This window comes from Heterodontus francisci, chromosome 2, assembly GCF_036365525.1.
Source record: "Heterodontus francisci isolate sHetFra1 chromosome 2, sHetFra1.hap1, whole genome shotgun sequence".
NCBI lineage: Eukaryota > Metazoa > Chordata > Chondrichthyes > Heterodontiformes > Heterodontidae > Heterodontus > Heterodontus francisci.
This window is the reverse complement of record NC_090372.1, coordinates 32,536,421-32,549,814: the sequence shown is the minus strand read 5'-3', so window position 1 is coordinate 32,549,814 and position 13,394 is coordinate 32,536,421. Positions and strand designations below refer to the sequence as shown.

The 13,394-nt window shown below is 45.1% G+C and overlaps 1 protein-coding gene across 3 annotated transcripts in view; it reads left to right on the top strand.

Annotated features, from left to right (window-relative positions):
- The window catches only part of anln (anillin, actin binding protein), a 113,019-nt gene that overhangs the window by 73,290 nt on the left and 26,335 nt on the right, over window positions 1-13,394 (top strand). For all 3 annotated transcript variants that reach the window (XM_068056683.1, XM_068056674.1, XM_068056667.1), the window contains exon 18: window positions 4,610-4,645. In XM_068056683.1, the coding sequence (XP_067912784.1) occupies window positions 4,610-4,645 (36 nt within the window). The remainder of the gene's footprint in view (window positions 1-4,609; window positions 4,646-13,394) is intronic.

The window sequence follows — 13,394 nt, the reverse complement described above, 5'->3', positions numbered from 1 at the left end:
GTGCGTTCTAATAAAATGACCTTCCACTGTCTGTTAACTACCCCTCCCCTCCCCCACCCCCAGCCCCACACAAAATTATTTTCTCTCAATCAGAACCAAATATTGTGTTACATAGAAAGCCATAAGGATCTATCCTTGGCCCCCTCTTGCTCATGTAATTGCTGCCTCTTGATGATTTGATCTACAGACATGGAATCAACTTCTACATGTACACATGTACAAGGCTTCACCTTGCCACAAACTCTTTTGACCTGTCCTGTACTTCAGTTATCAGACTGCTTGTTTGAATTTTAGTCTTGAATGAGCCATAATTTTCTCCAGTTAAACAATGGGGAGACCAAAGCTATCACCTTCGGCCTCTGCCACAAACTCTGTACCCTTGCCATTAATTTCATCCTCTACCCAGTCATTGTCACTGGCTCAACTAAACCCCAACTTTGGTGTCCTATTTGACCCCAAGCTGAGTTTCTGACATCATATTCTCTCTCAAAATAGCCTACTTCCACCTCCATAATATCACCTTTCACTATCCTTATCTCAGCCCATTTGATGCTGAAGCCTTCTTCCATGCTTATGTTCCCTCCAGACATTCTAATACTTTCCTTGCCAGCCTACCATCCTCTGCCCTGCATAAACTTCAGCTCAGCCAAACCTTGCTGCCCATATCCTATTCTGTACCTAGTTCCACTCACCCATTGCCCCGGGTCTGCTCACCCACTGCCCTTGTGCTTTCTGATCTGTATTGGCTCCGGGTCTCCAATTTCTCATTTAGAATTCTCATCCTCTTCTTTTAATCCTTGGTTGTGTTCCCCTTCCCCATCTTTCACATTCTCCAGTCCTGTGATCAACACCACTCTTGAACTCTCCATTCTTCTGACACTGGTCTTTTGTGCATCATCTTGTTCTTTTCCTTTCTATCTCCCTCTCTTTTAAGATTTGCCTTAAATTCCACAACATGATCACACATTTGGTCACCCTTCTGATTACCCCATTGTTTGGCTTGGTGTCATTTTTGGCACCTTGGGATGTTTCCTGCATTAAAGGCACTAGACAAATCTGTGTTGTAGTAAGGCTGCTTTCACTTTCTGTGTAGAAACTAGGATAGTGCTGAGTCATAACATTCCCTTGCTGCCTTTTGCAGGAGGCTAAGAAGTCATGGGAATAGCTTCAAATATCAGTGTGGGCAAACATTCTGATGCTTAACATTCTATAATTGGCAGTGTTGGGAGGGTGCGGGGGTCAGGGGGGGTGGTGGTGGTTGCATTTATTAGAGACACGTGACATGAAAAATGAGATATTTGTGTACCTCTGACCATCTCTAATGTTCTGTTAATTCTGACATGAATTCTGACACCAATGCTCCTTGTACTAATTAATCCTACTTATCAACCTTTGTCATTTTGTTTTATTCACTCGTGGGAGGTGAGCATCACTGATAAGGCCAGGATTTGTCGCCCATCCTTCATTTCCTTTGAGAAGTTAGTGGTACATCCACAGTGGTGTTAGGGAGGGAGTTCCAAGTTTTGATCCAGTGACAATGAAGGGACAATGATGTTCCGGTCAGGATGGTGTGTGGCTTGCATGGGGAGGTGTTCCCGTGTGTCTCCTTTTTATTATTCGTTCATGGAATGTGGACGTCGCTGGCTATGCCAGCATTTATTGCCCATCCCTAATTGCCCTTGAGGTGGTGGTGAGCTGCCTTCTTGAACAGCTGCAGTCCATAACGGGTAGGTACACCCACAGTGCTATTAGGAAGGGAGTTCCAGGATTTTGACCCAGCGACAGTGAAGGAATGGTGATATAGTTTCAAGTCAGGATGGTGTGTGACTTGCAGGGTAAATTGCAGGTGGAGGTGTTCCCATGTAATTCCTGCCCTTGTAGCGGGTTTGGAAGATGCTCTCTAAGAAGCCTTGGTGCGTTGCTGCAGTGCATCATGTAGATGGGACTCACTGCGTCGGTGGTGGAGTGAGTGAATGTTTGTGGATGAGCTGCCAATCAAGCAGGCTGCTTTGTCCTGGGTGGTGAGCTTTATCCTTCTAGGTGGTAGAGGTTGTGGGTTTGGAAGGTGATGTCAAAGGAGGCTTGGCGAGTTTCCGTAGTGCATGCTGAAGATGGTACACACTGCAGCCACAGTGCACCATTGATGGAGAGGGAATGAATGTGGAAGGTGGTAGATGGGCTGCTGATCAAGCTGGCTGCTTTGTCTTGGATGGTGTCGCGCTTCTTGAGTGTTGTTAGAGCTGCATTCATCTAGGCAAGTGGAGAATATTCATTACGTTCCTGACTTGTTGATGGTGGACAGGCTTTGGGGAGTCAGGAGGTGAGTTACTTGCCACAGAGTTCCCAGCCTCTGACCAGCTCTTGCAGCCACAGTATTTACATGGCTGACCAGAAACTTAACTGGGCCAATGGTGACCCCGAGGAAGTTGATGGGGGGTGGATTCAACAACAGGAATGCTGTTGAACGTCCAGGGAAGACAGTTAAATTCTGTTGTTGGAGATGGCCATTGGCTGGCACTTGTGTGACCCAGACATTACTTTCCATTTATTGGCCCAAGCCTGACTGTTGTTCATATCTTGCTGCATGCGGACAGATCTTCTCATGGTAACAGTAAAGATAAAGCTGACACAGATAGGAATGTAACCAAAATGGCAACCAGAAACTAATAGTAACGCTGGCCCCTACGTATGTCGGCGACAACACTATCAATTAAATATACGATTAAAATCAAAATTACAAAGCAAAATACCATGGATGCTGGAAATCTGAAATAACAACAGAAATACTGGCAATCAGCAAGTCTACAGCCTCTGCAGAGAGAGAAACAAAGAGTTAACATTTAAAGTCAAAGACCTTTCATCAGAACTGGAAGAATTCAGAAATGTAACAGGTTTTAAGCAAGTACTGAGGCCGGGGTTGTTTGGTGGCAGGACAATAACACAATGCAGTCTCCTCTACACAGGGAAGGCCAAAGGCGGATTGCAACTCTTTTGTTCAGTCAGCAAGCATGATCCTGAGCTTTAGGTCGCCTATTGTTTTAATTCTCCGCTCCGCGCCCACTCTGACATCTGTCGTCAACCTCCTACACTGTTCCAATGAAGCTCAAGGAACAGCACCTCATCTTTCGCTTAGGCACTTTTACAGCCTTCTGAACTCGACCTTGAGTTCAACGATTTCAGATCATATCTTTTGCCCCCAATTTTCTTCCTCTCTCTTTGTGTTTCATGCTTTTGGATGACAGCTGTTGATGATGCTGCTTTCCCATTTGCACCTCTTGTAGGCCCATCTTATGTTTCTTTACTTGCCATCGTCCCTTATGTTAATAAATGTCTCCGATTTTGAACCATATCACAGACCTTTACGCTTTTTGTTGGGTGCCCTCCACTGCCAACATTTCCTTGCCTCTGCACTTGCTTAAAACCTGTAACATTTTTAACTTTTTCCAGTTCTGTTGAAAGGTCATTGACCTAAAGCGTTAACTCTGTTTTCTCTCTCCACTGTGCTGCCATACCTACTGAGTGTTTCCTACACTTTTTTTATTCGTTCGTGAGATGTGGGAGTCGCTGGCTAGGCCAGCATTATTTTATTTTTAAAACCAAGATTAACCAGATTAAACATTTTTAGTTTAGTTTAGTTTAGAGATACAGCACTGAAACAGGCCCTTTGGCCCACCAAGTCTGTGCCGACCATCAACCACCCATTTATACTAATCCTACACTAATCCCATATTCCTACCACATCCCCACCTGTCCCTATATATTTCCCTACCACCTACCTATACTAGGGGCAATTTATAATGGCCTATCAACCTGCAAGTCTTTGGCATGTGGGAGGAAACCGGAGCACCCGGAGGAAACCCACGCAGACACAGGGAGAACTTGCAAACTCCGCACAGGCAGTACCCAGAATCGAACCCGGGTCCCTGGAGCTGTGAGGCTGCGGTGCTAACCGCTGTGCCGCTTAATCGCAATCATTTTGTTCACTGCTCAGCAGCCCTAGTTGAGATTAAATAAATGCTGTTGGAACAGAAGGAAAGAGGACTTTGGCCACTCAGCTTGATGGTGGTTGGGTGGTTGTCTCTTTGGCTCTAGGGTCATATATTGAGAACAAAGGGAATTGGGAATTGCATCTGGCACTGCTGAAAATTTTGCTACAATAAAAGTTACATTGTGGAAAAAAATCTTAAGTTTATAATGAAAAGCTGAATGAAGCACTGCCACTATAACCTGATATAATACATCTTGTTGTTATAGTTCAGACATTTCCCCCAACATCTTTGTCCCATATGCATGACCAGAAGGCAGTTCCATAAACAGATTTAGTCTCCCATGAATGGGGAAACCTGCACTTCTGTATGGGTTAGTGCACCCAAGTTTATCGTTTAACTTCTAACTGCAGGATATTGCTCACTGGAAGAAGGTCCATTACTTCCTCCTGCCCTTCTGAAAGATGGAAAATAACACTAACAAACTTTTTGAACTAACAACAGAAATGTATGTATTGTTACACACACTGGGTGATATTCTGGTTGCATGCAGGTATCAGGAGGGTAATTTTAACACTACATGATTGACTGTTTCAATAATAAAAGGGTTCATTCTTTCTTAGGCTATTACTCCAAAGAGGCTGTTGACGTCAATCACAGTAAGTTAAATTTTTTTTATTCATTCATGGGATGTGGGCGTCACTGGCCAGGCCAGCATTTATTGCCCATCCCTAATTGCCCTTGAGAAGGTGGTGGCGAGCTGCCTTCTTGAAATGCTGCAGTCCATTTGAGATAGGTATACCCACAGTGCTGTTAGGAAGGGAATTCCAGGATTTTGACCCAGCGACAGTGAAGGAACGGCGATATAGTTCTAAGTCAGGATGGTGTGTGACTTGGAGGGGAACTTGCAGGTGGTGGTGTTCCCATGCATCTGCTGCCCTTGTCCTTCTAGTTGGTAGAGGTCGTGGGTTTGGAAGGTGCTGTCTAAGGAGCCTTAGTGCGTTGCTGCAGTGCATCTTGTAGATGGTACACACTGCTGCCACTGTGCGTCGCTAGTGGAGGGAGTGAATGTTTGTAGATGGTGTGCCAATCAAGCGGGCTGCTTTGTCCTGGATGGAGTCGAGCTTCTTGAGTGTTGTTGGAGCTGCACCCATCCAGGCAAGTGGAGAGTATTCCATCACACTTCTGACTTGTGCCCTGTAGATGGTGGATAGGCTTTGGGGAGTCAGGAGGTGAGTTACTCGCCTCAGGATTCCTAGCCTCTGACCTGCCGGTATTTATATGGCTGCTCCAGTTCAGTTTCTGGTCAATGGTAGCCCCTCGGATGATGTTAGTGGGGGATTCAGCGATGGTAATGCCATTGAATGCCATGGGGAGATGGTTAGATTCTCTCTTGTTGGAGATGGTCATTGCCTGGCAATTGTGTGGCGCGAATGTTACTTGCCACTTATCAGCCCAAGCCTGGATATTGTCGAGATCTTGCTGCATTTCTACACTGACTGCTTCATTATCTGAGGAGTCACGAATGGTGCTGAACATTGTGCAATCATCAGCGAACATCCCCACTTCTGACCTTATGATTGAAGGAAGGTCATTGATGAAGCAGCTGAAGATGGTTGGGCCCAGGACACTACCCTGAGGAACTCCTGCAATGATGTCCTGGAGCTCAGATGATTGACCTCCAACAACCACAACCGTCTTCCTTTGTGCTAGGTATGACTCCAGCCAGCGGAGGGTTTTCCCCCCGATTCCCATTGACCTCAGTTTTGCTAGGGCTCCTTGATTTCATACTCGGTCAAATGCTGCCTTGATGTCAAGGGCAGTCACTCTCACCTCACCTCTGGAGTTCAGCTCTTTTGTCCATGTTTGAACCAAGGCTGTAATGAGGTCAGGCGCAGAGTGGCCCTGGCGGAACGCAAACTGAGCGTCACTGAGCAGGTTATTGCTAAGCAGGTGCTGCTTGATGGCACTGTTGATGACACCTTCCATCACTTTACTGATGATTGAGAGTAGGCTGATGGGGCGGCAATTGGCCGGGATGGATTTGTCCTGCTTTTTGTATACAGGACATACCTGGGCAATTTTCCACATTGCAGGATAGATGCCAGTGTTGTAGCTGTACTGCAACAGCTTGGCTAGGGGCGTGGCAAGTTCTGGAGTCCGTGGCAGGTCTTCAGTACAATTGCTGGAATATTGTCAGGGCCCATAGCCTTTGCAGTATCCAGGGCCTTCATTCGTTTCTTGATATCACGTGGAGTGAATCGAATTGGCTGAAGTCTGGCATCTGTGATGATGGGGACTTCAGGAGGAGGCCGAGATGGATCATCAACTCAGCACTCCTGGCTGAAGATTGTTGCAAATGCTTCAGCCTTATCTTTCGCACTGATGTGCTGGGCTCCCCCATCATTGAGGATGGGGATATTTGTGGAGCCACCTCCTCCAGTTAGTTGTTTAATTGTCCACCACCATTCACGGCTGGATGTGGCAGGACTGCAGAGCTGATCCGTTGGTTATGGGATCGCTTAGCTCTGTCTATCGCATGCTGCTTACGCAGTTTGGCATGGAAATAGTCCTGGGTTGTAGCTTCACCAGGTTGACACCTCATTTTGAGGTATGCCTGGTGCTGCTCCTGGCATGCCCTCCTGCACTGTTCATTGAATCAGGGTTGGTCTCCTGGCTTGATGGTAATGGTAGAGTGGGGTTATGCCGGGCCATGAGGTTACAGATTGTGGATGAGTACAATTCTGCTGCTGCTGATGGCCCACAGTGCCTCATGCATGCCCAGTTTTGCATTGCTAGATCTGTTCGAAATATATCCCATTTAGCACAGTGATAGTGCCACACAACACGATGGACGGTATCCTCAATGTGAAGGCGGGACTTCGTCTCCACAAGTACTGTGCGGTGGTCACGCTTGCCAATATTGTCATGGACAGAAGCATCTGCGGCAGGCAGATTGGTGAGGACGAGGTCAAGTATGTTTTTCCCTCATGTTGGTTCCCCCACCACCTGCCGCAGACCCAGTCTCGCAGCTATATCCTTTAGGACTCGGCCAGCTCGGTCAGTAGTGGTGCTACCGAGCCATTCTTGGTGATGGACATTGAAGTCCCCCACCCAGAGTACATTTTGTGCCTTGCCACCCTCAGTGCTTCCTCCAAGTGGTGTTGAACATGGAGGAGTACTGAGTCATCAGCTGAGGGAGGGCGGTAGGTGGTAATCAGTAGGAGGTTACCTTGCCCATGTTTGACCTGATGCCATGAGACTTCATGAGGTCTGGAGTCGATGTTGAGGACTCCCAGGGCAACTCCCTCCCTACTGTATACCACTGTGCCACCACCTCTAGTGGGTCTGTCCTGCTGGTGGGACAGGACATACCCGGGAATGGTGATGGCAGTGTCTGGGACATTGACTGTAAGATATGATTCCCTGAGTATGACTGTCAGGCTGTTGCTCGACTAGTCTGTGGGACAGCTCTCCCAACTTTTGCACAAGCCCCCAGATGTTAGTAAGGAGGACTTTGCACGGTCGGCAGGGCTGGGTTTGCTGTTGTCGTTTCCGGTGCCTAGGTCGATGCCGGGTAGTCCGTCCGGTTTCATTCCTTTTTATTGACTTCGTAGCGGTTAGATACAACTGAGTGGCTTGCTAGGCCATTTCAGAGGGCATATAAGAGTTAACCACATTGCCGTGGGTCTGGAGTCACATGTCGGCCAGACCAGGTAAGGACAGCAGATTTCCTTCCCTAAAGGACATTAGTGAACTAGATGGGTTTTTACAACAATCGACAATGGTTTCATGGCCATAATTCCAGATTTATTAATTAAATTCAAATTCCACCTTCTGCTGTGGTGGGATTTGAACCCATGTCCCCAGAGAAATACCCTGAGTCTCTGGGTTACTAGTCCAGTGATAATACCACTATGCCACCGCCTCCTCCTTTCTCGGGATGTGGTTGTCAGTGGCGAGGCCAGCATTTATTGCTCATCCCTAATTGCCCTTGTGAAGGTGGTGGTGAGCCGCTGCCTTGACCCACTGCAGTCCATGTGGTGTAGGTACATCCACAGTACTGTTAGAAAGAGAGTTCCAGGATTTTGCCCTTGTCCTTCTAGTTGGTAGACGTTGCGAGCCTGGAAGCTGCTGTCAAAGGAACCTTGGTGAGTGGCTGCAGTGCATCTTGTAGATCAGGGTTGTCCAAACGTTTTGTGTGAGGGAGCCGCATTACATTTTTTGTCTTGCATAGGTGGCTGGTGATGCAATTTTGGAAAGATAAAGGCATTAAAAAGTTATCTTACTATTAATCAAAACAACAAAAGTAAATTTTTTGAAGAATCTTTAAATGAGGAGACCAATTTATTGCTCTCTTTCTCTGTATCCATCCATCCATCCCTCCCTCCCTCCCTCCGCTTGTTGGTAATGGTCGACTGGGGGATATGCTGGGCTGTGCGGTTTCAGATAGTGGTTGAATACAATTCTGCTGCTACTGATGGCTCACAGCGCCTCAACAATGCCCACATTTGAGTTGCTAGATCTGTTCAAAATCTATCTCATTTAGCACAGTGCTGCACAACATGATGGTGGGTATCTCCAATGTGGAGGCGGAACTTCATCTCCAGAAGGGCTATGCGGTGGTCACTCCTGCCAATACTGTCATGAGCAGATGTTTCTGTGACAGGTAGATTGGTGAGGACAAGGTCAAGTACGTTTTTCCCTCTTGGTTCCCTCACAACCTGCTGCAGACCCAGTCTAGCAGCTACGCCCCTTAGGGCTCGGACAGTAGTGGTGCTACCGAGGCACTCTTGGTAACAGACTTTGAGGTCCCCCACCCAGAGTACATTCTGTGCCCTTGCTACCCTCAGTGCTTCTTCCAATTGGTGTTCAATATGGAGAAGCACTGATTCCTCAGCTGAGGAGGGCAGTAGGTGGTAATCAGATTTCCTTGTCCATGTTTGACCTGATGTCATGAGACTTCATGGGGTCCGGAGTCAATGTTGAGGATTCCCAAAGCAACTCCCTTCTGACTGTATACCACTGTGCCACCACCTCTGGTGGGTCTGTCCTGCCAGTGGGACAGGGCATACCCAGGAATAGTGATGGTGGGGCTCTCGGAGGTGACTTCTTAATTGGTTGCTTCTGGCATGATTGTGTCCGATGTCCTGCCATGCCCTTTCCAAGTTCCCAACCCGGAATTGAGACTGACATAAAGTACTGCATTAATTAGTATTAGTGTTCGTTTTGTTTTATGCATCCAATGAAACCATGATCTCTTTTGAATAAGGAAGTAGTGAAATTTTATTGCTGAATTTGTGTCTTTGAAATGTAAGGTACTGAATATCTTTATCTCAGTACTATAACAATGCTACAATGATGGAATGCAGGTTTATATAGTATCTGAGTGGATCAATTATATCTGCCAGCATTTCAAGCAATTAATTACTTGTAATTTAGCAACTACATAGGATATACAGTAGAGAAACAGGCCATTTTGCCTAACCAGTCCATGTTGGCATTTTTGCTCCACTCGAGCTTCCTCCCATCCTTCATCGAGCTCGACCCTGTATTCCCTTCTCCCTCACATATGCTTATCTTGTCTCCCCTTAAATGCTTCGATATTATTTTCTTCAAACAACCTGTAGTAACAAGTTCCATGTTCTCACCACTCTCTGGGTGAAATCAAGTCCCTATTGAGTCAGAGTTATACAACACAGGAACAGGACCTTCGGCCCATCGTGTCTGTGCTGGCCATCAAGCACCTAACTATTCTAATCCCATTTTCCAGCACTTGGCCTGTAGCCTTGTATGCTATGGCGGTTCAAGTGCTCATCTAAATACTACTTAAATGTTGTGAGGGTTCCTGCCTCTACCACCTCTTCAGGCAGTGCGCTCCAGATTCCAACCACCCTCTGGGTGGAAAATTTTTCTTCAAATCCCCTCTAAACCTCCTGCCCCTTACCTTAAATCTCTGCCCCCTGGTTATTGACCCTCCGTTAAGGGAAAAAGTTTCTTCCTATCTAACCTATCAATGCCCCTCATAATTTTGTATACCTCAATCATATCCCCCCTCAGCCTTCTCTGCTCTAAGGAAAACAACCTAGCCTTTTCAGTCTCTCTTCATAGCTGAAATGCTCCAGCCCAGGCAACATCCTGGTGAATCTCCTCTGCACCCTCTCCAGTGCAATCACATCCTTCCTATAGTGTGGTGCCCAGAACTGTACACAGTACTCCAGCTGTGGCCTAACTAACGTTTTATACAGCTCCATCATAATCTTGGATATCTCAGTGACTATTTTAGCCTCTGGTTTTGCTCTTGCCTACAAATAGAAACATGGAGCTGAATTTTCCCAGCCCAGCGGAGGTGGGTGTGTGGAAATTTTCAACAGAATCACGACAGGCCAGCTCCAGATATCTACCCGCCTCAGTGCGCTTTTCCCGGACGTGGGCTCCCGATGGCAGGTAGTCCATTAGGGTACTTAATAGGGCAGTCAGTCCCTATTACAGCAAATGGATTGAAATTTTTCCAACGGCATATGGGTTCACGGTGGAGGTGGCTTCACAGTGGAAGGTCCAAAATCCAAGACATTTGAGGGCTTTTATTGATTCGCTGGCAGTAAATCACAATGCTCAGGTCTCCCTAAGCAGAAGGCATGCCATTGCAGCCACTTCAAGGAGACTGATGTCTCTGCTCATGTTGTACTTGCTACAATGACAAGTTGCTCCCCTTCTATTGAACACACCTCTATGGTGCTGCTGCCCACACTGCGAGGGAGGCCGCATCCCTATCCATGGGCTGCATTGAACAGACCTTCCAATGCTTGAACGTGGCCACTGTCCCTAATTGGACAGGCTCTTGGAGGCAGCTTCTTAATTGGTCACCTCCATGAAGGTCAGGATCGCGACCCTTCTGGCAATATTCAGCCCATTCTCTGTGTCTACTCTGTCAAAACCTCTCATAATTTTCAAGACCTTTATTAGCCCACCCCCTCCATCTTCTCTCCAAGAGGAAAGCGGTTCAGCTTGCTCATCCTCTCCTGATAGATATAATGTCACATTTCTGGTATCATCCTTCACCCTCTCCAGTGTCTCTATATTGTTATGATAATATGGTGGTCAGTATAGGAAGTACTTCAGGTTTGGTCTCCCCAAATTGCAATACAAGTTTAGCATAACTTCACTTTTCAATTCTATCCTTCTAGAAATAAACCCTTGGTTTGCTCTTTTATCGCCTTGTTAACCTGTGTTGCTACTTTTAGTGATTTGTGTATCACTTATCTCCTCTACCCTATTTAGATTCTTCTTTTCTAAGTAATATACAACCTCATTTTTCTTGCCAAAATGCAATACCTCACATTTATCTATGTTGAATCTCATTTGCCAATTATATGCCCATTCTACAAGTTTGTTAATATCATCTTGTAATTTGTTGTAGTCCTCCCCAGTATTGACTATCTTCCCCCTCCCTCAGTTTGGTGTCATCCGCAAATTTAGAAATTGTGTTTTTGATTCCAAAGTCTAAGTTGTTAATATAGTGGTTCCAACACTGATCCTTGTAAAATACCACTTCCCATCTTCTGCCACTCTGAATTACTACCTTTTATCTCTGCTTTCTGTCTTGAAACCAGCTGGTAAGCACTTGTACCCTGAGTCTACATTCCTATTTATGTGTCTATTATGTGGTACCTTATCAAAGGCCTTTTGAAAATCTAGATAAATTACATCTACTGCCTTAGCCTGGTCTGTTCTGTCTTTCATCTGTTCAAAATCCATAGAAAATTCTATTTCTCAATTATACTTTTGGTTTCTAGATGTTCTATTCTCTCCTTTAGTAGGAATTCCATTATTTTTCCTACCATCGATGTTAAGCTTTGACATGTTTTATCTCCATTCTTAAATTTAGGTATAACGTTAGCTATCGTCAGTCTTCTGTCACTACACCTTTTTTGAATGAATTATTTGAAATGTGTAGGAATGGCTCTGCTATCTCGTCCCTAGATTCTTTTAAAATGCTTAATATAATCTTGTCTGGACCAGGGGTTTTACCCTCCAAGTTTTTATTTTAAATGCAGTTATCTCATTTCTAATCTCATTATTCGATGTCCTGTCCACTTCTCCTGTTGCCCTGGTAAATACTGAAGCAAAGTAATTTTTAAATATTTCTGCCAGTTCTCTTTGTTGCCTGTAATATTAATCTGTCCATTATTAAGTGGCCCTATTCTCATCCTGACTTTCCTTTTGTTATTTATGTGCTTGTAAAATATTGTACTATTTTATGCTCCTTGATAGTTTAATTTCATAGTTGCTCTTTGCCCTCTTAATTTTTTGACCTCTTCTTATCTCTTCATATGTTATATGGGCAAATATGGCAGCCATTCTGACCAGCAGTGTTCTGTAAAAGGCAATGATATAAATGACCAATCAATTTTGAGGTTATGTTGGTGGAATTGTTTGAAGGAAGAATTTTTAAAAACTTGCATTTATATAGTGCCTTTCATGACCTCAGGACATCCCAAAGTACTTTACAGCCAATGAAGTACTTATGTAGTGCAGTCACTGTTTAATATAGGAAACACGGCAGCCAATTTGCATACAGCAAGCTGTCGCAAACAACAATGTGATGACGTTTCATTCGAAGGACGGCACTTCGGACAGTACAGCACTTCCTCAGCACTCGCTAAGACACTGGGAGAATACTTTTTCTAAATAAAGACATGGAATCTTTAGCATGCACGTGGACCACAGGAACAGTCAGATAGATGATGGCTTACCCCCACAATTAGACCTTGATGCTTTATCCTTCAATGCAACAATGTTGAGTAGATTATTAATTATGGACTTAAATTCAATGTATGGTTGAACTTCTCCTATAGCATAGGGACATTAATGGGCATGCTGCTTTATTACAGGAAAAATGCTAATGTTGAACCAAGATAAAGCACCGCATCTAATTGTGGGGAGAAGCTTAGGCTTTGTAGACATTTTCATAAGAAAATCATTGAAGAAAACCTGCCCCTAGAAAAGTCTAACTGAAATGTGACAGACCTATAAAATCCTTCCCAAATTCCCATCTACAGTTGTGAAAAGTACAGGAAGAGTATCATTGAGGTTTGTATTCTGAACTAGCATCCACAGTTACCTTGTGATGAGCATCTTTCCAGACAGCTATGCTGTACTTTGTTTTGACATGGCTCTTATTCCATTCTGATATGTTGGTTTCTCTGACTCTGATCTTTTGGTAATTTGCCCATCTGAGGCATCCCTTGCCTTGAATAAAATTTCCAGTTGCTTTTGTCACCCAAAGGGAGAGTGTACAAAACCATATAAGATCCTATTGCTTAGAGAGTGTAGGGTAGGAGCTCCAGAATGACTTGGATTGTGTGTCTGCCTGTGTGATCCAAGTCTTTGGTGACGTTGATGTTG